The sequence below is a fragment of the Musca autumnalis genome, unplaced genomic scaffold, assembly GCF_047663935.1.
Source record: "Musca autumnalis isolate F117 unplaced genomic scaffold, ASM4766393v1 scaffold_2, whole genome shotgun sequence".
NCBI classification, from domain to species: Eukaryota; Metazoa; Arthropoda; class Insecta; order Diptera; family Muscidae; genus Musca; species Musca autumnalis.
The window spans coordinates 33704135-33727402 of NW_027411755.1; the positions used below are offsets into that span (position 1 = coordinate 33704135).

Below are 23268 nucleotides of genomic sequence, written 5' to 3' on the forward strand. Positions count from 1 at the left end.
TCGTGGATTTTTTAAAGAATATTTTTTCATTAATCGTGGATTTTTTAAAGAATATTTTTTCATTAATCGTGGATTTTTTAAAGAATATTTTTTCATTAATCGTGGATTTTTTAAAGAATATTTTTTCATTAATCGTGGATTTTTTAAAGAATATTTTTTCATTAATCGTGGATTTTTTAAAGAATATTTTTTCATTAATCGTGGATTTTTTAAAGAATATTTTTTCATTAATCGTGGATTTTTTAAAGAATATTTTTTCATTAATCGTGGATTTTTTAAAGAATATTTTTTCATTAATCGTGGATTTTTTAAAGAATATTTTTTCATTAATCGTGGATTTTTTAAAGAATATTTTTTCATTAATCGTGGATTTTTTAAAGAATATTTTTTCATTAATCGTGGATTTTTTAAAGAATATTTTTTCATTAATCGTGGATTTTTTAAAGAATATTTTTTCATTAATCGTGGATTTTTTAAAGAATATTTTTCCATTAATCGTGGATTTTTTAAAGAATATTTTTTCATTAATCGTGGATTTTTTAAAGAATATTTTTTCATTAATCGTGGATTTTTTAAAGAATATTTTTTCATTAATCGTGGATTTTTTAAAGAATATTTTTTCATTAATCGTGGATTTTTTAAAGAATATTTTTTCATTAATCATGGATTTTTAAAAGAATATTTTTTAATTAATCGTGGATTTTTTAACGAATATTTTTTCAAAAATCGTGGATTTTTTAACGAATATTTTTTCAAAAATCGTGGATTTTTTAAAGAATATTTTTCCAAAAATCGTGGATTTGTTAAGGAATATCTTTCCAAAAATCGAGGATTTTTTAAAGAATAGTTTTCCAAAATTCGTGGATTTTTTAAAGAATATTTTTCCAAAAATCGAGGATTTTTTAAAGAATATTTTTCCAAAAATCGAGGATTTTTTAAAGAATATTTTTTCCAAAATTCGTGGATTTTTTACAGAATATTTTTCCAAAAATCGAGGATTTTTTAAAGAATATTTTTCCAAAATTCGTAGATTTTTTAAAGAATATTTTTCCAAAAATCGTGGATTTTTTAAGGAATTTTTTTTTCCAAAAATCGTAGATTTTTAAAAAATATTTTTTTCAAAAATAGTGGATTTTTAAAGAATATTTTCCTAAAAATCTCGGATTTTTTTAAGATTATTTTTTTCCAAAAATCTTGGATTTTAAAGAATATTTTTCCAAAAATCGTGTATTTTTAAAGATTTTTTTTTTTTTTCAAAAATAGTGGATTTTTAAAGAATATTTTCCAAAAAACCTTGGATTTTTTTAAGATTATTTTTTCCAAAAATCTTGGATTTTAAAGAATATTTTTCCAAAAATCATGGATTTTTAAAGAGTATTTATCCAAAATTGGCGGATTTTAAAAAAAATCATGAATTTTTTAAAGTTTTTTTTTTAAAAAATCATGGATTTTTTAAGGAATATTTGTTAAAAAATCATGGATTTTTTAAAGAATATTTGTCCAAAAATCGTGGATTTTTTAAAGAATATTTTTCCAAAAATCGTGGATTTTTTAAAGAAAATTTAAAAATTTTGTGTGTGTGTATTTTTATCAAAAATCGTGGATTTTTAAAAGAAAATTTAAAATTTTTTAAAGTGTATTTTTTCAAAAATCGTGAATGTTTTAAAGAAAATTTAAAAAAAATCATGAATTTTTTTAAGAATATTTTTCCAAAAATCGTGAATTTATTTCTTAAAGAACATATTTCCAAAATTCGTGAATTTATTTATTAAAGAATATTTTTCAAAAATTTTGGATTTTTTAAAGAATATTTTTTCAAAAATTATTGGGTTTTTAAGAATATTTTTATAAAATTCGTGAATTTTTAAAGAATTTTTTTCCAAAAATCTTGGATTTCTAAAGAATATTTTTATAAAATTCGTGGATTTTAAAGATTATTTTTATAAAATTCGTGGATTTTTAAGAATATTTTTTTTTTCAAAAATCTATGATTTTTTCATAGATCTTTTTTCATAAATCCTAGATTTTTTATATAATATTTTACCAAAAATATTGGATGTTATGAAGAATATTTTTCCAAAAATTCTTAATTTTTCTAAAAATCATGGATTTTTCAATGAATATTTTCCAAGAATCCTGAATTTTTTTCAAAAATCAGGATTTTTTAAATATAATTGTTCCAAGAATCCTGAGTTTTTAAAAAATCTTAAATTTTTAAAGAATTATATTCCAAAATCGTGAATTTTTTAAAGACTATGTTTTTCAAAATGTTGGATTTTTAAAGAATATTTTTCCATAACTCGTGGATTTTTTAAAGAATATTTTCCCAAAAATCGTGAATTTTTAAAGAATATTTTTCCAAAAATCGTGGATTTTTTAAAGAATATTTTTCCAAAAATCGTGGATTTTTTAAAGAATATTTTTCCAAAAATCGAGGATTTTTAAAGAATATTTTTCCAAAAATCGTGGATTTTTTAAAGAATATTTTTTTTTCAAAAATCGTGGATTTTTTAAAGAATATTTTTCCAAAAATCGTGGGTTTTTTAAAGAATATTTTTCCAAAAATCGTGGATTTTTTAAAGAATATTTTTCCAAAAATCGTGGGTTTTTAAAGAATATTTTTCCAAAAATCGTGGATTTTTTAAAGAATATTTTTCCAAAAATCTTGGATTTTTTAAAGAATATTTTTCCAAAAATCTTGGATTTTTTAAGAATATTTTTTCAAAAATCATGGATTTTTTAAGAATATCTTTCCAAAAATCGAGGATTTTTTAAAGAATAGTTTTCCAAAATTCGTGGTTTTTTTTTAAAGAATATTTTTCCAAAAATCGAGGATTTTTTAAAGAATATTTTTCCAAAATTCGTGGATTTTTTAAAGAATATTTTTCCAAAAATCGAGGAATTTTTAAAGAATATGTTTCCAAAATTCGTAGATTTTTTAAAGAATATTTTTCCAAAAATCGTGGATTTTTTAAGGAATATTATTTTCCAAAAATCGTGGATTTTTTAAAAATTATTTTTTCCAAAATCGTCTATTTATACCCTACACCACTATGTGGGGAGGGTATTATAAGTTGGTTTTGGCCAAAAAGTTTGTAACGCATCGAAATAATGGTCGTAGACCCATACATATATATATCAAAATGAATGTCTCGACGAACTGAGTCGATCTGGCTATGTGTGTCCGTCCGTCCGTCCGTCCGTCTGTCCATCTAAACCTTGTAATCACGCTACAGGTCGCAATTTTGATCGGATCGTCACGAAATTTTGCATGTTGATAGGGGTCCCGGAGGGGAAGAAGCCTACTGATTTAGGTGATGGTCGGATAATATTTAGGGGTCGGAAAGGGCAAAAAACTTAGGTGGATAAAATGACAACGTTTTTTTTCCAAAGCGAATATCTCAGCTTCTATACGGGGTATACCAAAAGCAAAACCTGACAATGAAAGAAGAAAATATCACCTTTCTAATGATGTAAAGCAGGTGCTCGTAGGTAATCAAACAACGAAGATATAACAATAGTAGCAAATAAAAACCCAATTTTCATTTTTGCGATTTTAACTATATTGACGAATATCACAGCTTTGGTTGAAAACTTTCCAAAAGCAAAGTCTGACTATGAAAGTAGAAGATCCCGTCTTCACAGTGATGCAAACTAGGTCGGCGTAGGTAACCAAATAACGGAGATATCGCAATAGTCGGTAATACATCCCATTTTTCTATTTTTTTGGAAATCACGCTACAGGTCGCAATTTTAATCGGATCGTCACGAAAACTTAAGGGTTAATGGGGGTCTCACAGATGAAGAAGCCTATTGATTTTGGTGTTGGTCGGATAATAATTAGGGGTCGGAATGGGCAAACACTTATTTGGAGAAAAGTCAACATTTTATTTTAAAACCAATATCTCTGTTTCTTTAAGAGGTATATCAAAAGCAAAACCTGGCAAGGAAAGTAGAAAATATCACCTTTACAACGATGTAAAATAGGTTGTCGTAGGTGGTCAAATAGCAGAGATATGGCAATAGTCGATAATGCATCCCATTTTCCGATTTTCTTGTAATCACGCTACAGGTCGCAATTTTGATCGGATCGTCACGAAATTTTGGGGGTTAATGGGGGTCCCAAAGAGAAAGAAGCCTATTGATTTTGATGATGGTCGGATAATATTCAGGGGTGGAATGGGCAAACACTTATTTGGAGAAAGGTCAACGTTTTATTTCAAAGCCAATATCTCTGTTTATTTAAGAGGTACATCTAAAGCAAAACCTGGCAAGGAAAGTAGAAAATATCACCTTTACAAGGATGTAAAGCAGGTTGTCGTAGGTGGTCAAATAGCAGAGATATGGCAATAGTCGATAATGCGTCCTATTTTCGAATTTTTTTGTAATCACGGTTTTTTTGTAATCGGTCGCAATTTTCATCGGATCGTCACAAATTTTTTGGGAGTTGATGCGGGTCCCACAGAGGAAGAAGCCTATTTAGTTTGGTGATGGTCGGATAATATTCAGGAGTCGGAATAAGCGAAAAGCTTATGTGGAGAAATGTCAACGTTTTTTTATGCGAATATCTCCGCTTCTGGTTGGAGTATTCCAAAAGGCAGAAGAAAAGATCTCGTTTATATTGATGCAAAGTATGTTGGCGTAAGTGAGCAAACCGAGATATTGCAAAATTCAGTAATATACCCAATATTTCCATTTTTTGTAATCACGCTACAAGTTGGAATTTTGATCGGATAGTGACAAAATTTTTGGGGGTAGATGGGGGCCCCACAGAGGAAGAAGCCTATTGATTTTGGTGATAGTCGGATAATATTTAGGGGTCGGAATGGGGAAAAACTCATTTGGAGACAAATTCAAATTTTTTTCTTTGTGAATATATCGGCTTCTAGTAGGGGTATACCAACGGCAAAGCCTGTCTATGGAAGAAGAAAATATTACCTTTACATTGGTGTAAAGCAGGTTGGCGAAGGTGGTCAAACAAGGGAGATACCACAATAGTCGGTAATGCATCCAATTCTTCCATTTTTTGCAATCAAGCTACAGGTCGTAATTTTGATCGGATGGTCACGTAATTTTGGTTGCTTATGGGGGTCCCAGAGAGAAAGAGGCATATTATTTTTGGTGGTAGTCGGATTATATTCCCTAAAAGAAATGTTTACCAGTGAAAAGCTTATGCACAGGGGTAGTGGTGTAGGGTATCACATGGTCGGCTCCGTCCCGACTATAGCCTTTGATCACTTGTTTTTACATAATATTTTTCTTGAAATCATGGATTTTTTAAAAATTATTTTTCCCAAAATCGTGTATTTTTTACATAATATTTTTCTAAAAATCGTGGATTTTTTAAAGAATAATTTTTTAAAAAATCGTGAAATTTTTAAAGATTTTTTTTGAAAGTCGTCGGTTTTTTAAGAATATTTTTCCAAATTTATTTTAAAAAATTATTTAATTATTTTTAAAAAATATTTATCCAAATATTGTGGATTTTTAAAAAAATATATTTCCCAAAATCGTGTATTTTTTTCAGAATATTTTTCCAAAATCGTGGACTTTTTAAGGAATATTTTTCCAAAAATCGTGGACTTTTAAAGAATATTTTTCCAAAATTCGTGGATTTTTTAAAGAATATTTTTCCAAAAATCGAGGATTTTTTAAAGAATATTTTTCCAAAATTCGTGGATTTTTTAAGGAATATTTTTTTCCAAAAATGGTGGATTTTTTAAAAATTATTTTTCCCTAAATCGTGTATTTTTTACATAATATTTTTCTGGAAATCGTGGATTTTGTAAAAATTATTTTTTCCAAAATCGTGTTTTTTACATAATATTTTTCTAAAAATCGTGGATTTTTTAAAGAATATTTTTCCAAAAATCGTGGAATTTTAAAGGATATTTTTCCAAAAATCGTAGATTTTTAAAGAATATTTTTTTCAAAAATCTTGGATTTTCGATTGTTTGAGTGGAGTATTCCCCCATTGGCTCAACTTCATTTATTACCCTCTATTACAGAGAGTAATGTTTTTCAAAACGAACTGACAGTGTTGCAAAATTTTACTGATCGCTACCAATATCATGATTTCATCCCGGCGAAGGGAATTATCAATTGGCTTCTCAGTTTTTGAAATGATGCCTTTTTAGCGAAAAACCGAACTCTTTAAGTGTCTAGTATTCTCATATGAATGAGAATCATACTCACTTTTCGGCTTTTCCAAAGAAACTCCAAAATCAAAATATTTTGCAACATGTCAGCACGTATCAACTAAGAATTCTTCGAATTCTGTGAGTTGAAAAGAACACCAACACAGTTGCCTGTGAGGTTGTTTATTGGAATTTTGTTTTTTGTTTTTAACAAAGCTCCAATCCGCCCGTGCCTTTTCCAAAAATCTTGGATTTTTTAAAGAATATTTTCCAAAAATCGTGGATTTTAAAGAATATTTTTTTCAAAATTCGTGGATTTTTTAAAGAATATTTTTCAAAAAATCGTGATTTTTTAAAGAATCTGTTTTAAAGAATATTTTTCCAAAAATCCAGGATTTTTTAAAGAATATTTTTTCCAAAAATCGTGAAATTTTTAAAGATTTTTTTGAAAGTCGTGGGTTTTTTAAGAATATTTTTCCAAATTTATTTTAAAAAATTATTTAATTATTTTTAAAAAATATTTATCCAAATATTGTGAATTTTTAAAAAAATATTTTTTCCTAAAATCGTGTATATTTTTCAGAACATTTTTCCAAAATTCGTGGATTTTTCAAAAATCATGGATTTTTAAAGAATACTTTTTCCAAAAATCATGGATTTTTTAAAGAATATATTTCTAAGAATCATAAATTTTTTTAAGTATAATTTTCAAACCTCGTAAATTTTTTAAAGAATATTTTTCCAAAAATCTTGGATTTTTTAGAGAATATTTTTCCAAAAATCGTGGATTTTTTAATGAATATTTGTCCAAAAATCGTGGATTTTTAAAAAGTATCTTTCCAAAGCGATGGATTTTTCTAGGAATATTTTTCCTAAAATAGTGGATTTTTTAAAGAATGGTTTTCCACAAATCGTGTTTTTTTTTTCTTTCTTTGAAATATTATTATACATTGAAATTTTCTGTAAAAAATACACGTTTTATTGGCTCCATACATGCTTTGAAATATTTATTAAAAAATTCACGTTTTATTGGCTCCATACATGCTTTGAAATATTTATTAAAAAATTCACGTTTTATTGGCTCCATACATGCTTTGAAATATTTATTAAAAAATCCACGTTTTCTTCCCCACCTAACGGCTTTGAAATATTCTGTAAAAAAATTCACGTTTTCTTGCCTCCAAAACGGCTTTGAAATATTCTGTAAAAAATTCATGTTTCATTGGGTCTATACAGTCTTTGAAATAGAATTTAAAAATCCACGTTTTCTTGTCAGGATAAGGGCTTCGAAATAATCTTTAAAAGATCCACGTTTCCTTGACACGATAAAGTAATTGAAATATACTTTAAAAACCCCACTTTTCCTTTACTTGATATAGACTTTTCAATTCGATTCAAAACATTTTTACATCCTTAACCTATTTTGGTTTTCGTTGTTCATTTCAGTTCAGCCACAAGTAATCGCCTGAGATGGATCAACGATACCGATCTGCCGAAGACCCTGCAAACCTTGGATTTGCGAGCGAATCCAATTTCTCAAATAATGCCTGGGGCATTAAAAGGCATGACAAAGTTGAGAAAATTGTAAGTAACATGAAATTGTAATAGGTCCCAGAATTACATTTCTTTTCCTCTACAGAATATTATCCGATGTTCGATTTCTAAAAACATTTCCAGACTTAGAAGGCAGCTATTCATTGGAAATATTAAAATTAGATCGTGCTGGTATAGTGGAGGTGCCAGGAAATTTATGCCATCAAACACCAAGACTGAGAAGTTTGTAAGTAAATTAACGAGGAAAATTTTAAGAGAATCGAGAATCCCAAAAAAATAAAAATAGGTTATAATTTACTTAATGAACATAAATTATTTTAGATAAAAAAATGACATATGGACCATTCAAATAACTACTGAAATGAATTTTCGTTTAAACGTTATTCTATCACTGATATCTTTTCTTTTTCAGAGAGCTAAAAACAAATTCCATACGAACCATTCCCTCATTAGCACATTGCAGAGAGTTGAGACTGTTGTAAGTATGATAATCCATGAAACGAATTTCCGATAAATGAGGAATGCTAAATATGTTTCTGTCCAAATTTCAGAGATTTATCAAGCAACCTTATAGACAATTTACAAGGACGTCCATTCCAAGGCTTAAAACAATTACATGATTTATTATTATCATATAATTACATAAAAACAATACCTCATGATGCCTTTCAGGGCATAGCCAAATTACAATTATTGTAAGTGAATTACTTCTGGAACCAATCACATATATGTATGAAACAAATTATGGATATAAGAAACTTTGAAAATAATAAAAAAAATGTGTTTTAAAAACGAAATTTCATAAAGTTTCTTATAACCGAATTTTTGTTACTTATAAACGAATTTAACAAAAAATTATGCTCTTCAACAAAAAAGTCTAAAAGCCATATTTTCATAAAGTTTCCTATAACCGAATATTTATCTTATACATGTAAAGTTTCTTATAACCAAAAATTTTTCTTTCGTGTGTATTTGTATGAAATAAACGAGCGTGAATGTGTTATTCTTTGTTTTAGAGATTTAGAAGGTAATCAAATCTCTTACATCCACAAAGATGCCTTTGTGGGTTTCTCTTCGTTGGAAGATCTAAATTTGGGTAATAATATATTTCCCGAGTTACCATCGAATGGTTTGCAACGTTTGCTGCATTTGAAAACCTTCAATAATCCAAAATTGAGAGATTTCCCCTCTCCCGAAACATTTCCTCGGATACAAACGCTGATATTGTCCTATGCCTATCATTGCTGTCCATTTATCCCGTTAGTGGCAATGTCGGCAAGTAAAAAACCACCACTGGTACAGGAGGCGGTACTTTTTCCGTCCGATGCAGAATTCGATATGAGTTTATGGAACAACAGTATGATGGATATATGGCCGCAATTACGTAAGTATTATACGATTTACAAAAAAATCCTTTTTAATCCACGATATTAAATTATAAAAAATATAAGAATATAATTGTGATTTTTAAATTAAATTTTTTAAATAATCGTGATTTTTAATTTTTAAAAAAGTATTTTTTTTCTATAATTGTGGGTTTTTTTAAAAATATCCTTTTCAATATTCGTGGATTTGTAAAAAATATTTTTTCAATAATAGTGGATTTTTTAAAATATTTTTTTCAATAATAATGGATTTTTAAAAATTATTTTTTCAATAATCGTGTATTTTTAAAAATTATTTTTTCAATAGTCGTGGATTTTTAAAAAATATTTTTTTCAATAATTATGGATTTTTAAAAAATATTTTTTTTTAAATAATCGTGGATTTTTAAAAAATATTTTTTTTTAATAATTATGGATTTCTAAAAAAATATTTTTTAAATAATCGTGAAATTTTTAAAAAATATTTTTTAAAAAATCGTAGTTTTTTTAAGAAATATTTTTTCATTCATCGTGATTTTCAAAAATATTTTTTCATTCATAGTAATTTTAAAAAATATTTTTCTTCAATAATCGTGATTTTTAATAAAAATTTGTTAAATAATCGTGATTTTTAATTTTTAAAAAACTATTTTTACTATAATCGTGAATTTTTAAAAAACTATTTTTACTATAATCGTGAATTTTAAAAAAAATGTTTTTTTAACAATCGTTAATTTTTAAAAATATTTTTTCAATAATCGTATATTTTTAAAAAATATTTTTTCAATATTCGTGGATTTTTAAAAAAATATTTTTTCAATAATCGTGGATTTTTAAAAAAAAATTTTATCAATTATCGTGGATTTTTTAAAAAATATTTTTTCAATAATCGTGGATTTTTAAAAAAATATTTTTTCAATAATCGTGGATTTTTAAAAAAATATTTTTTCAATAATCGTGGATTTTTAAAAAAATATTTTATCAATTATCGTGGATTTTTTAAAAAATATTTTTTCAATAATCGTGGATTTTTAAAAAAATATTTTTTCAATAATCGTGGATTTTTAAAAAATATTTTTTCAATAATCGTGGATTTTTAAAAAAAATTTTTTTCAATAATCGTGGATTTTTAAAAAAAATATTTTTTCAATAATCGTGGATTTTTAAAAAAATATTTTTTCAATAATCGTGGATTTTTAAAAAAATATTTTTTCAATAATCGTGGATTTTTAAAAAAATATTTTTTCAATAATCGTGGATTTTTAAAAAATATTTTTTCAATAATCGTGGATTTTTAAAAAAAAATATTTTTTCAATAATCGTGGATTTTTAAAAAAATATTTTTTCAATAATCGTGGATTTTTAAAAAAATATTTTTTCAATAATCGTGGATTTTTAAAAAAATATTTTTTCAATAATCGTGGATTTTTAAAAAAATATTTTTTCAATAATCGTGGATTTTTAAAAAAATATTTTTTCAATAATCGTGGATTTTTAAAAAAATATTTTTTCAATAATCGTGGATTTTTAAAAAAATATTTTTTCAATAATCGTGGATTTTTAAAAAAATATTTTTTCAATAATCGTTGATTTTTTAAAAAATATTTTTTCAATAATCGTGGATTTTTAAAAAAATATTTTTTCAATAATCGTGGATTTTTAAAAAAATATTTTTTCAATAATCGTGGATTTTTAAAAAAATATTTTTTCAATAATCGTGGATTTTTAAAAAAATATTTTCTCAATAATCGTGGATTTTTAAAAAAATATTTTTTCAATAATCGTGGATTTTCAAAAAAATATTTTTTCAATAATCGTGGATTTTTAAAAAAATATTTTTTCAATAATCGTGGATTTTTAAAAAAATATTTTTTCAATAATCGTGGATTTTTAAAAAAATATTTTTTCAATAATCGTGGATTTTTAAAAAAATATTTTTTCAATAATCGTGGATTTTTAAAAAAATATTTTTTCAATAATCGTGGATTTTTAAAAAAATATTTTTTCAATAATCGTGGATTTTTAAAAAAATATTTTTTCAATAATCGTGGATTTTTAAAAAAATATTTTTTCAATAATCGTGGATTTTTTAAAAAATATTTTTTCAATAATCGTGGATTTTTTAAAAAATATTTTTTCAATAATCGTGGATTTTTAAAAAAATATTTTTTCAATAATCGTGGATTTTTAAAAAAATATTTTTTCAATAATCGTGGATTTTTTAAAAAATATTTTTTCAATAATCGTGGATTTTTTAAAAAATATTTTTTCAATAATCGTGGATTTTTTAAAAAATATTTTTTCAATAATCGTGGATTTTTTAAAAAATATTTTTTCAATAATCGTGGATTTTTTAAAAAATATTTTTTCAATAATCGTGGATTTTTTAAAAAATATTTTTTCAATAATCGTGGATTTTTTAAAAAATATTTTTCCAATAATCGTGGATTTTTTAAAAAATATTTTTTCAATAATCGTGGATTTTTTAAAAAATATTTTTTCAATAATCGTGGATTTTTTAAAAAATATTTTTTCAATAATCGTGGATTTTTTAAAAAATATTTTTTCAATAATCGTGGGTTTTTTTAAAAATATCCTTTTCAATATTCGTGGATTTGTAAAAAATATTTTTTCAATAATAGTGGATTTTTTAAAATATTTTTTTCAATAATAATGGATTTTTAAAAATTATTTTTTCAATAATCGTGTATTTTTAAAAATTATTTTTTCAATAGTCGTGGATTTTTAAAAAATATTTTTTTCAATAATTATGGATTTTTAAAAAATATTTTTTTTTAAATAATCGTGGATTTTTAAAAAATATTTTTTTTAATAATTATGGATTTCTAAAAAAATATTTTTTAAATAATCGTGAAATTTTTAAAAAATATTTTTTTAATAATCGTAAATATTTTTAAAAATATTTTTTAAAAAATCGTAGTTTTTTTAAGAAATATTTTTTCATTCATCGTGATTTTCAAAAATATTTTTTCATTCATAGTAATTTTAAAAAATATTTTTCTTCAATAATCGTGATTTTTAATAAAAATTTGTTAAATAATCGTGATTTTTAATTTTTAAAAAACTATTTTTACTATAATCGTGAATTTTTAAAAAACTATTTTTACTATAATCGTGAATTTTAAAAAAAATGTTTTTTTAACAATCGTTAATTTTTAAAAATATTTTTTCAATAATCGTATATTTTTAAAAAATATTTTTTCAATATTCGTGGATTTTTAAAAAAATATTTTTTCAATAATCGTGGATTTTTAAAAAAATATTTTATCAATTATCGTGGATTTTTTAAAAAATATTTTTTCAATAATCGTGGATTTTTAAAAAAATATTTTTTCAATAATCGTGGATTTTTAAAAAAATATTTTTTCAATAATCGTGGATTTTTAAAAAAATATTTTATCAATTATCGTGGATTTTTTAAAAAATATTTTTTCAATAATCGTGGATTTTTAAAAAAATATTTTTTCAATAATCGTGGATTTTTAAAAAAATATTTTTTCAATAATCGTGGATTTTTAAAAAATATTTTTTCAATAATCGTGGATTTTTAAAAAAAATTTTTTTCAATAATCGTGGATTTTTTAAAAAAAATATTTTTTCAATAATCGTGGATTTTTAAAAAAATATTTTTTCAATAATCGTGGATTTTTAAAAAAATATTTTTTCAATAATCGTGGATTTTTAAAAAAATATTTTTTCAATAATCGTGGATTTTTAAAAAATATTTTTTCAATAATCGTGGATTTTTAAAAAAAAATATTTTTTCAATAATCGTGGATTTTTAAAAAAATATTTTTTCAATAATCGTGGATTTTTAAAAAAATATTTTTTCAATAATCGTGGATTTTTAAAAAAATATTTTTTCAATAATCGTGGATTTTTAAAAAAATATTTTTTCAATAATCGTGGATTTTTAAAAAAATATTTTTTCAATAATCGTGGATTTTTAAAAAAATATTTTTTCAATAATCGTGGATTTTTAAAAAAATATTTTTTCAATAATCGTGGATTTTTAAAAAAATATTTTTTCAATAATCGTTGATTTTTTAAAAAATATTTTTTCAATAATCGTGGATTTTTTAAAAAATATTTTTTCAATAATCGTGGATTTTTAAAAAAATATTTTTTCAATAATCGTGGATTTTTAAAAAAATATTTTTTCAATAATCGTGGATTTTTAAAAAAATATTTTCTCAATAATCGTGGATTTTTAAAAAAATATTTTTTCAATAATCGTGGATTTTTAAAAAAATATTTTTTCAATAATCGTTGATTTTTTAAAAAATATTTTTTCAATAATCGTGGATTTTTTAAAAAATATTTTTTCAATAATCGTGGATTTTTAAAAAAATATTTTTTCAATAATCGTGGATTTTTAAAAAAATATTTTTTCAATAATCGTGGATTTTTAAAAAAATATTTTCTCAATAATCGTGGATTTTTAAAAAAATATTTTTTCAATAATCGTGGATTTTTAAAAAAATATTTTTTCAATAATCGTGGATTTTTAAAAAAATATTTTTTCAATAATCGTGGATTTTTAAAAAAATATTTTTTCAATAATCGTGGATTTTTAAAAAAATATTTTTTTCAATAATCGTGGATTTTTAAAAAAATATTTTTTCAATAATCGTGGATTTTTAAAAAAATATTTTTTCAATAATCGTGGATTTTTAAAAAAATATTTTTTCAATAATCGTGGATTTTTAAAAAAATATTTTTTTCAATAATCGTGGATTTTTAAAAAAATATTTTTTTCAATAATCGTGGATTTGTAAAAAAATATTTTTTCAATAATCGTGGATTTAAAAAAATTTTTTTTTCAATAATCGTGGATTTTTAAAAAAATATTTTTTTCAATAATCGTGGATTTTTAAAAAAATATTTTTTCAATAATCGTGGATTTTTAAAAAAATATTTTTTCATATTAATATTTAAATTCATTGATTTTTTACTTTTTTTTAAATTTTTGCAGATTTAAAAAAAAAAATGTCAATGATAGTGGAATTCAAAAAAAAATATTTTTAAAATTTAAGCATTATTAAAAAAATTTTAAATATAAACGGTTAAAAAAAAATAATTCTTTAAATTGAGAAAAAAAATTAAAAATATGTTATTGAAAAAAAAATCAAAAAAAAAACAAAATAAAAAATATTTTTTCAATAATCGTGGATTTTTTTAAAAAAAAATATTTATTCAATAAACGTGGAATTTTTAAAAAAAATGTTGTTTCAATTATCGTGGATAAAAAATTGTATAATCGTGGATTTTAAAAAAAATACTTTTTTCAGTAATCGTGGATTTTTAAAAAAAATATTTTTTTCAGTAGTCGTGGATTTTAAAAAAAATATTTTTTTCAGTAAACGTGAATTTTTAAAAAATATTTCTCAATAAATTGGGTATTTTTAAAAAAATATTTTATCAATAAATTGGGTATTTTTAAAAAAATATTTTATCAATAATAGTAGATTTTTAAAAAAAATATTTTTTCAATAATCGTAGATTTTTAAAAAAAATATTTTTTCAATAATCGTAAATTTTTATAAAGATATTGTTCTAATAATCGTGGATTTTTAGAAAACACTTTTTTCAATAATCGTGGATTTTTAAAAACAATTTTTTTAATAACCGTGGATTTAAAAAAAATCAATAATCGTGCATTTAAAAAAATTTCAATAATCGTGAATTTAAAAAAAATTCAATAATCGTGGATTGTTAAAAACAATTTTTTCAATAATCGTGGATTTTTTAAAAAAAATTCAATAATAGTGCATTTAAAAAAATTTCAATAATCGTGGATTTAAAAAAAAAATTCAATAATCGTGGATTTAAAAAAAATTTCAATAATCGTGGATTTAAGAAAAAATGTCAATAATCGTGGATTTAAAAAAATTAAATCATTTTGAATTTTTAAAAAATATTGTTTAATAATCTTGAATTTTATTTTTATTTTTTTTTTCAAAATAATTATTTGAAATTTCAAAATGATTTATTTTGAATTTTACTCAATAACTTATTTAAAAAAAGCTGTAATAGTAGATTTTTAAAAAAAAAATATTTTTATCAATAATCGTGGATTTTCTTAAAAAAAATCAATAATCGTGGATTTTAAAAGCTATTTTTTCAAAACGTTACGAAATAAGTCCCCAATGAATAACTCACCAAACTGAAAATGAAATAAAACCCCAAAATTTTATACACATAACAACAACTATAATTTAAATTTTTGGGGATTTATTTCATTTTTCTGGGGATTTATTTCATACAAGAATTTGGGGACTTATTTCATTTTCAGTTTGGGGACTTATTTCATTGGGGACTTATTTCGTAACTCCTTTTTTCAATAATCGCTGATTTGCAAAAATCTATATAATTTTTTGATTATAATAATAATAATTGTTCCACAAACATCCCATGTGGGACAGTGGAGACTTCTCTCATATCAATGAATGCTCCCCGATTCATATTAGCTCAATGATATGGGACATACTGTTTATCGCCGAGTCCGAACGGCGTGTCTAAGACACCACTTGTAGAGAAGTTGTGCAAGGCTTAAATACTCAGAAAATGTCTCCAGCATTACTGAGGGGTATTTTGCCACCGTTGAAAAGTGTTTGAAGTTGACTGATTATCGTGGATTTAAAAAAAAAAATATTTTTTCAATAATTGTGGATATTTAAAAAAAATATATTTTTTTTGTTTGGCGATAGTTTGGCTGAAGGTCATTAAAAAGATTGTTGTTTTATTTTGGTTGATTAAATTTTATTTCCAATATTTCAATTGTCTTCGACAATCATCCTCAGGGATCTATTATTAAAAACACAATTTTATTATTACAAATTATAAAATACAAATGTAACACAAAATATTTTATTTACATTTATTTATGGAAGAAGAGCGACTGTTGTCTTTTTAATGTCAACGTCAACTAAGCTTTTTGTCGGTACTTATGAACTATGTTTCTATACATATGTGCACAGTGGTCTGTGTCAGTTTTATAATTAATTCTTTTGTCAGTGGGAGTGTTAATAATATGAAGCATCTGTAGAGTATATCGTCTTTTGTAATTATTTTCATGTGCAAGAATGTCAACGTTTTTAAAATCTGGTTTGTGTCCCGTTTTCATACAGTGGGCCCCTAAAGCTGTTTTTTGTTCAATAGGTTTGTCCATCTTTTGATCTGATTTGTGTCCAGAGAGTCGTGTTTTAAGTTTGGTTTTAGTCGTGCCAACATATACCTTTTGGCATATGTTGGCGTCGTCTCCATTACAAGTTTACTTTCAATAATAGTGGATTTTTAAAGAATATTTTCTTGAAAAACTTCAGAGCTTTAACCCACTTAAAGCCACTAGTCGTTTAAATGCCACCAAAAATAGTTGCAAAAATTTACACAAAACTTAGATATTTTCGAATATTTTTTTGGGGTTTTTTGCATTTTGTTATAGTATTGTCTGTTATCTGTCATTTCATGCTTATACAGCTTTATTTGGCCTATGCATTTCCACGCAATTGGCCTAAAAAGCAAACAATTCAAAAATCTACTTTTTTGTAATTTTCGACTTTTGATGAAAAATTTAAATATGCGATAAAAATTTAATCATAAATGTTACATTCATATAAAGTCAGGGATTTGTTAGAAATGTTGTAAGTGTATTTTCTCAATCAAAAACCAAGGGATTGGCATGTAAAAATACACCTATATTACCCTTCAAAGTTTTCGGGACTTTAAAAAGAAGGTCCGATTGCAGGAAAACTATACGTTTTAGAGAAAAAAGTTATTGTTTAAAAATATGATTAAAAAGTCTCAAAAATGTCATTTTCATACATAATTTTAAGTTTTCTCACAAAAAAATTCTCGGCGCTAAGTGGGTTAAGAGCTTTAAACGTGGATTTTTAAAGAATATTTTTAAAGAACCTTCAGAGCTTTGTACGTCGATTTTTAAAGAATATTTTTTCAAGAAACTTCAGAGCTTTAAACGTGGATTTTTTAAAGAATAATTTTTGAAGAACCTTCAGAGCATTAAATGTTGATTCTTTAATGAAGAAATCCTGGATTTTTTAAGGAATATGTTTTTAAAAATCTTTAGAGCTTTTAACGTGGATTTTTAAAGAATATATTTGAAGAACCTTCAGAGCTTTTAACGTGGATTTTTTATAGAACATTTTTTGAAGAACCTTCTGAGCTTTAAAAGTTGATTTTAAAGAATATTTTTCAAGAACCTTCAGAGATTTAAACGTGGATTTTTAAAGAATATTTTTGAACAAACTTCCGAGCTTCAAACGTGGATTTTTTAAAGAATATTTTTGAACAAACTTCCGAGCTTCAAACGTGGATTTTTTAAAGAATATGTTTGAACAAACTTCCGATATTTAAACGTGGATTTTTTAAAGAATATTTTTGAACAAACTTCCGATATTTAAACGTGGATTTTTTAAAGAATATTTTTGAACAAACTTCCGATATTTAAACGTGGATTTTTTAAAGAATATTTTTGAACAAACTTCCGATATTTAAACGTGGATTTTTTAAAGAATATTTTTGAACAAACTTCCGATATTTAAACGTGGATTTTTTAAAGAATATTTTTGAACAAACTTCCGATATTTAAACGTGGATTTTTTAAAGAATATTTTTGAACAAACTTCCGATATTTAAACGTGGATTTTTTAAAGAATATTTTTGAACAAACTTCCGATATTTAAACGTGGATTTTTTAAAGAATATTTTTGAACAAACTTCCGATATTTAAACGTGGATTTTTTAAAGAATATTTTTGAACAAACTTCCGATATTTAAACGTGGATTTTTTAAAGAATATTTTTGAACAAACTTCCGATATTTAAACGTGGATTTTTTAAAGAATATTTTTGAACAAACTTCCGATATTTAAACGTGGATTTTTTAAAGAATATTTTTGAACAAACTTCCGATATTTAAACGTGGATTTTTTAAAGAATATTTTTGAACAAACTTCCGATATTTAAACGTGGATTTTTTAAAGAATATTTTTGAACAAACTTCCGATATTTAAACGTGGATTTTTTAAAGAATATTTTTGAACAAACTTCCGATATTTAAACGTGGATTTTTTAAAGAATATTTTTGAACAAACTTCCGATATTTAAACGTGGATTTTTTAAAGAATATTTTTGAACAAACTTCCGATATTTAAACGTGGATTTTTTAAAGAATATTTTTGAACAAACTTCCGATATTTAAACGTGGATTTTTTAAAGAATATTTTTGAACAAACTTCCGATATTTAAACGTGGATTTTTTAAAGAATATTTTTGAACAAACTTCCGATATTTAAACGTGGATTTTTTAAAGAATATTTTTGAACAAACTTCCGATATTTAAACGTGGATTTTTTAAAGAATATTTTTGAACAAACTTCCGATATTTAAACGTGGATTTTTTAAAGAATATTTTTGAACAAACTTCCGATATTTAAACGTGGATTTTTTAAAGAATATTTTTGAACAAACTTCCGATATTTAAACGTGGATTTTTTAAAGAATATTTTTGAACAAACTTCCGATATTTAAACGTGGATTTTTTAAAGAATATTTTTGAACAAACTTCCGATATTTAAACGTGGATTTTTTAAAGAATATTTTTGAAGAACCTTTTGTCCTTTAAAAGTAGGATTTTTAAGAAATATTTTTCAAGAACCTTCAGAGCTTTAAATGGGTTTTTTTTTAAATATTTTGGAAGAATTTTAGTGCTTTAAACATGGGCTTTTTAAAAAATATTTTTCAAAAACCTTCAGAGCTTTAAATGTGGGTTTTTAAAGAATATATTTTGAAGAAACTATAGAGCTTTTTCGCGAAAAAAATTAAACATTTTTTAAGAATTTTTATTTCTTTTTCGTGAAAATTTGCAGGTATATATTTTTTAAGAACTTTTAGAGCTATTTCGTGAATATATTTAAGATTATTTTCCAAAGAACCTTTTAAGAAGTCATATGAGAGAGAAGACAGTAGATTTGGTAGTAAACGAAATTGAACTCCTCATTACAGAAACCTTTCTTAATAAGAATTCTCTTTTTCTCTCTCTATTTTTTAGATAATCTGAGTAAAAAATTTGGCACTGAAATGCATGATATATGGGATAATTTTGGACAAGACTTTACCTATCCGGGAAACATACCCACCTATATGGAAGAGTATTTTGAAGAGGATGGCACCGGTACTGGTACGGGTACCGGTACCGGAAGCATGCAGACAGCCACTGGAACGGCGGGCACATTTGCCACCTCTTTTGGTGGTGGTGGCCTCTTCGCAACAATTGGCACGGAACACACTCCCGGAAGTATACAATGTCTACCCATGCCTGGACCATTTCTACCCTGTGCTGATTTATTTGATTGGTGGACACTGCGCTGTGGAGTATGGGTAGTTTTCCTGCTGGCCCTGTTGGGCAATGGCACGGTGGTATTTGTTTTGATATTCTCACGCTCGAAAATGGATGTGCCACGTTTTTTGGTGTGCAATTTGGCGGCGGCGGATTTCTTTATGGGTGTGTATTTGGGTATATTGGCGATTGTTGATGCCTCCACTTTGGGAGAGTTTCGTATGTTTGCAATACCTTGGCAAATGTCGGTAATGTGTCAAATTGGTGGTTTCTTGGCGGTGTTATCTTCTGAATTGTCAGTCTATACCCTGGCGGTGATTACGTTGGAGCGCAACTATGCCATTACCCATGCCATACATTTGAATAAACGTTTGTCACTGAAACAGGCTGCCTATATTATGGTGGTTGGCTGGACTTTTGCATTGGTCATGGCTGTTTTACCATTGCTTGGTGTATCGGATTATCGCAAATTTGCTGTATGCCTGCCTTTTGAGACAACAACCGGCATTGCCAGCCTCACGTATGTCATAGCTTTAATGTTTATAAATGGTTGTGCCTTCTTAACACTGATGGGATGCTATTTGAAAATGTATTGGGCCATACGAGGTTCACAGGCATGGAACACCAATGATTCGAGAATAGCCAAACGTATGGCATTGCTGGTATTTACAGATTTTTTATGTTGGTCGCCGATAGCTTTCTTTTCCATTACGGCCATATTTGGTTTGCAGTTAATATCACTGGAGCAGGCTAAAATTTTCACCGTTTTCATATTGCCGCTGAATTCGTGTTGTAATCCATTTCTCTATGCCATTATGACGAAACAATTCAAAAAGGATTGTGTTAATTTGTGTAAACATTTCGAGGAAACTCGGGTAACGAGAGGCGCAGCAGCCATAACCAGAGGCCGGGGTATGACCACAGAAAGGTTGCCCAAAGAACTGCCACCTCTTCTGCCGGCAGTTCATCCACCTGGTTGTCGCTGTTTGCGGATGATGCCCAGCGAAATGCCTATTTGGCATCGGATACAAGAAAAGGAGGGCTCTATTTGGTCTCGCAGTTGGCAAAAACTATGGTCATGGTGCTCCTGCTGTGTGGCATGTTGTGAACGCAATAGGCCACAGCGACTGGACAAGCGTCGTGGCCGTGTTAGTCGTGGCAATAAAAATGATCCCTATCAATATCCATTCTCGGAGATGAAACAAAAGAAACAATTGAGGGCCAGTTCCATATCCAGTGAGAATTTTTGTTCATCTCGCTCATCAAGTTGGCGTAATGGTAATGCAACAGGTCAACACATGGCGGGACATACCCACGGTCATACCTGCTCCATACCCATGAAAATGATGGACCCCAATCGAAGAAGACATTCCACATGGTTGATAACAAGGAAAACTTCACAAGACTCGAATTTATCATCATCACGTAATGATTCTTCGGCATCGGCCACAACGGCCAGTACTTCAACATTTCGGCTGTCTAGGTCTAGTGCGGGCAGTACGACACCATTGCCTTCAATAATAAGTATATCAAATATTTTTCTCACATTTTCTCCTCACTAATTCTCCTCCTCTGTTTTTCCTCACAGCCCACCCCAACAAGCAACAGCAACAACATCACTTCTCTTCAACACTACCCAAACCCCGTTTGGTACGCCAGGAAGCTGTCCAAGAGGAAGAAGACTCATCACCACCACGTTTGGGTGTACGCTTTTTACCCACCATTCCCTCAGCTGCTGATAGTTCTGTTGTCATGGAAGATGGTGATTCAGGTTTAAGTCCTGAATTCACAGGCCTCTATGCTGCACTTCAAAAGACACACCATCATCAACAGCCTTTGACTGTTAAGGCGATTGTCATGTCATCCAATACTGGTCCTTCAACATCATCTGCAGCTGCTGCAGCATCAGCAAATACCTCAATTCCTAGTTGTAGTAGTAATAGTAAAAAAGATGTTCCCCAATCACCTCAAACACAAACAACCCCCATTTCACCACCGCCACAACTACAACCACCTGAACCCCAAGATAAGCCACCATGACCTATGGGTCGTAAATATCCGAATCAGAAGGAACAAAAACAACAACAGAAACCGTCACAGCAAAAGAGGACAATATTTTTTAGATCAATCGGTAATACTGAAGCTTTTCTCTAAGAATAAAGTTTCAATTAGTTTTAAGTAAAGCCGAAGGTTAGGGAGTGATTTCTAGATAAGGATGGGGGAATTCAAGGGATAGTATTTTATACAAGTTTTCAAAGAGCTCTCACCTTTTGTTGAATAAACTCTTTAGAGGCTTAGGTCCACAGAATTGTCCATGGAATTTTTTTATTAATCGTGGATTTTCAAGAAAAAGAAATTAATGATCGTGGATTTTTAAAAAAATATAATTTCAAAAATCGTGGATTTTTAAAAAATATAATTTCAAAAATCGTGGATTTTTAAAAAATATAATTTCAAAAATCGTGGATTTTTAAAAAATATAATTTCAAAAATCGTGGATTTTTAAAAAATATAATTTCAAAAATCGTGGATTTTTAAAAAATATAATTTCAAAAATCGTGGATTTTTAAAAAATATAATTTCAAAAATCGTGGATTTTTAAAAAATATAATTTCAAAAATCGTGGATTTTTAAAAAATATAATTTCAAAAATCGTGGATTTTTAAAAAATATAATTTCAAAAATCGTGGATTTTTAAAAAATATAATTTCAAAAATCGTGGATTTTTAAAAAATATAATTTCAAAAATCGTGGATTTTTAAAAAATATAATTTCAAAAATCGTGGATTTTTTAAAAAAAAATATTTCTTCAATAATCGTGGATTTAAAAAAAAAATATTTTTTCAATAATCGTGGATTTTTAAAAAAAAAATATTTTTTCAATAATCGTGGATTTAAAAAAAATATTTTTTCAGTAATCGTGGATTTTTAAAAAAATATTTTTTCAATAATCGTGGATTTTTTAAAAAATATTTTTTCAATAATCGTGGATTTTTTAAAAAATATTTTTTCAATAATCGTGGATTTTTAAAAAAATATTTTTTCAATAATCGTGGATTTTTAAAAAATATTTTTTCAATAATCGTGGATTTTTAAAAAATATTTTTTCAATAATCGTGGATTTTTAAAAAATATTTTTTCAATAATCGTGGATTTTTAAAAAAATATTTTTTCAATAATCGTGGATTTTTAAAAAAATATTTTTTCAATAATCGTGGATTTTTAAAAAAAAATTTTTTTCAATAATCGTGGATTTTTAATAAAATATTTTTTCAATAATCGTGGATTTTTAATAAAATATTTTTTCAATAATCGTGGATTTTTAAAAAAATATTTTTTCAATAATCGTGTATTTAAAAAAAATATTTTTCAATAATCGTGGATTTAAAAAAAATATTTTTTCAATAATCGTGGATTTTTAAAAAAATATTTTTTCAATAATCGTGGGTTTTAAAAAAAATATTTTTTCAATAATCGTGGATTTTTAAAAAAAATATTTTTTCAATAATCGTGGATTTTTTAAAAAAATATTTTTTTAATAATCGTGGATTTTTAAAAAAATATTTTTTTAATAATCGTGGATTTTTAAAAAAATATTTTTTCAATAATCGTGGATTTTTAAAAAAATATTTTTTCAATAATCGTGGATTTTTAAAAAAATATTTTTTCAATAATCGTGGATTTTTAAAAAATATTTTTTCAGTAATCGTGGATTTTTTAAAAAATATTTTTTCAATAATCGTGGATTTTTAAAAAAATATTTTTTCAATAATCGTGGATTTTTTAAATAATATTTTTTCAATAATCGTGGATTTTTAAAAAAATATTTTTTCAAT

At 25.3% G+C, this 23268-nt stretch overlaps 1 protein-coding gene across 1 annotated transcript in view; it reads left to right on the forward strand.

Annotated features, from left to right (window-relative positions):
• Positions 1–21606, forward strand: part of rk (G-protein coupled receptor rickets) — a 244405-nt gene extending 222799 nt beyond the window's left edge. Inside the window, exons 10-16 of the mRNA XM_073967502.1 lie at positions 7584–7721; positions 7777–7917; positions 8104–8169; positions 8243–8386; positions 8708–9075; positions 19145–20956; positions 21021–21606. Coding sequence (XP_073823603.1) covers positions 7584–7721; positions 7777–7917; positions 8104–8169; positions 8243–8386; positions 8708–9075; positions 19145–20956; positions 21021–21472 — 3121 coding nt within the window. The 3' untranslated portion in view covers positions 21473–21606. The remainder of the gene's footprint in view (positions 1–7583; positions 7722–7776; positions 7918–8103; positions 8170–8242; positions 8387–8707; positions 9076–19144; positions 20957–21020) is intronic.
• Positions 21607–23268: the final 1662 nt, after the last annotated feature.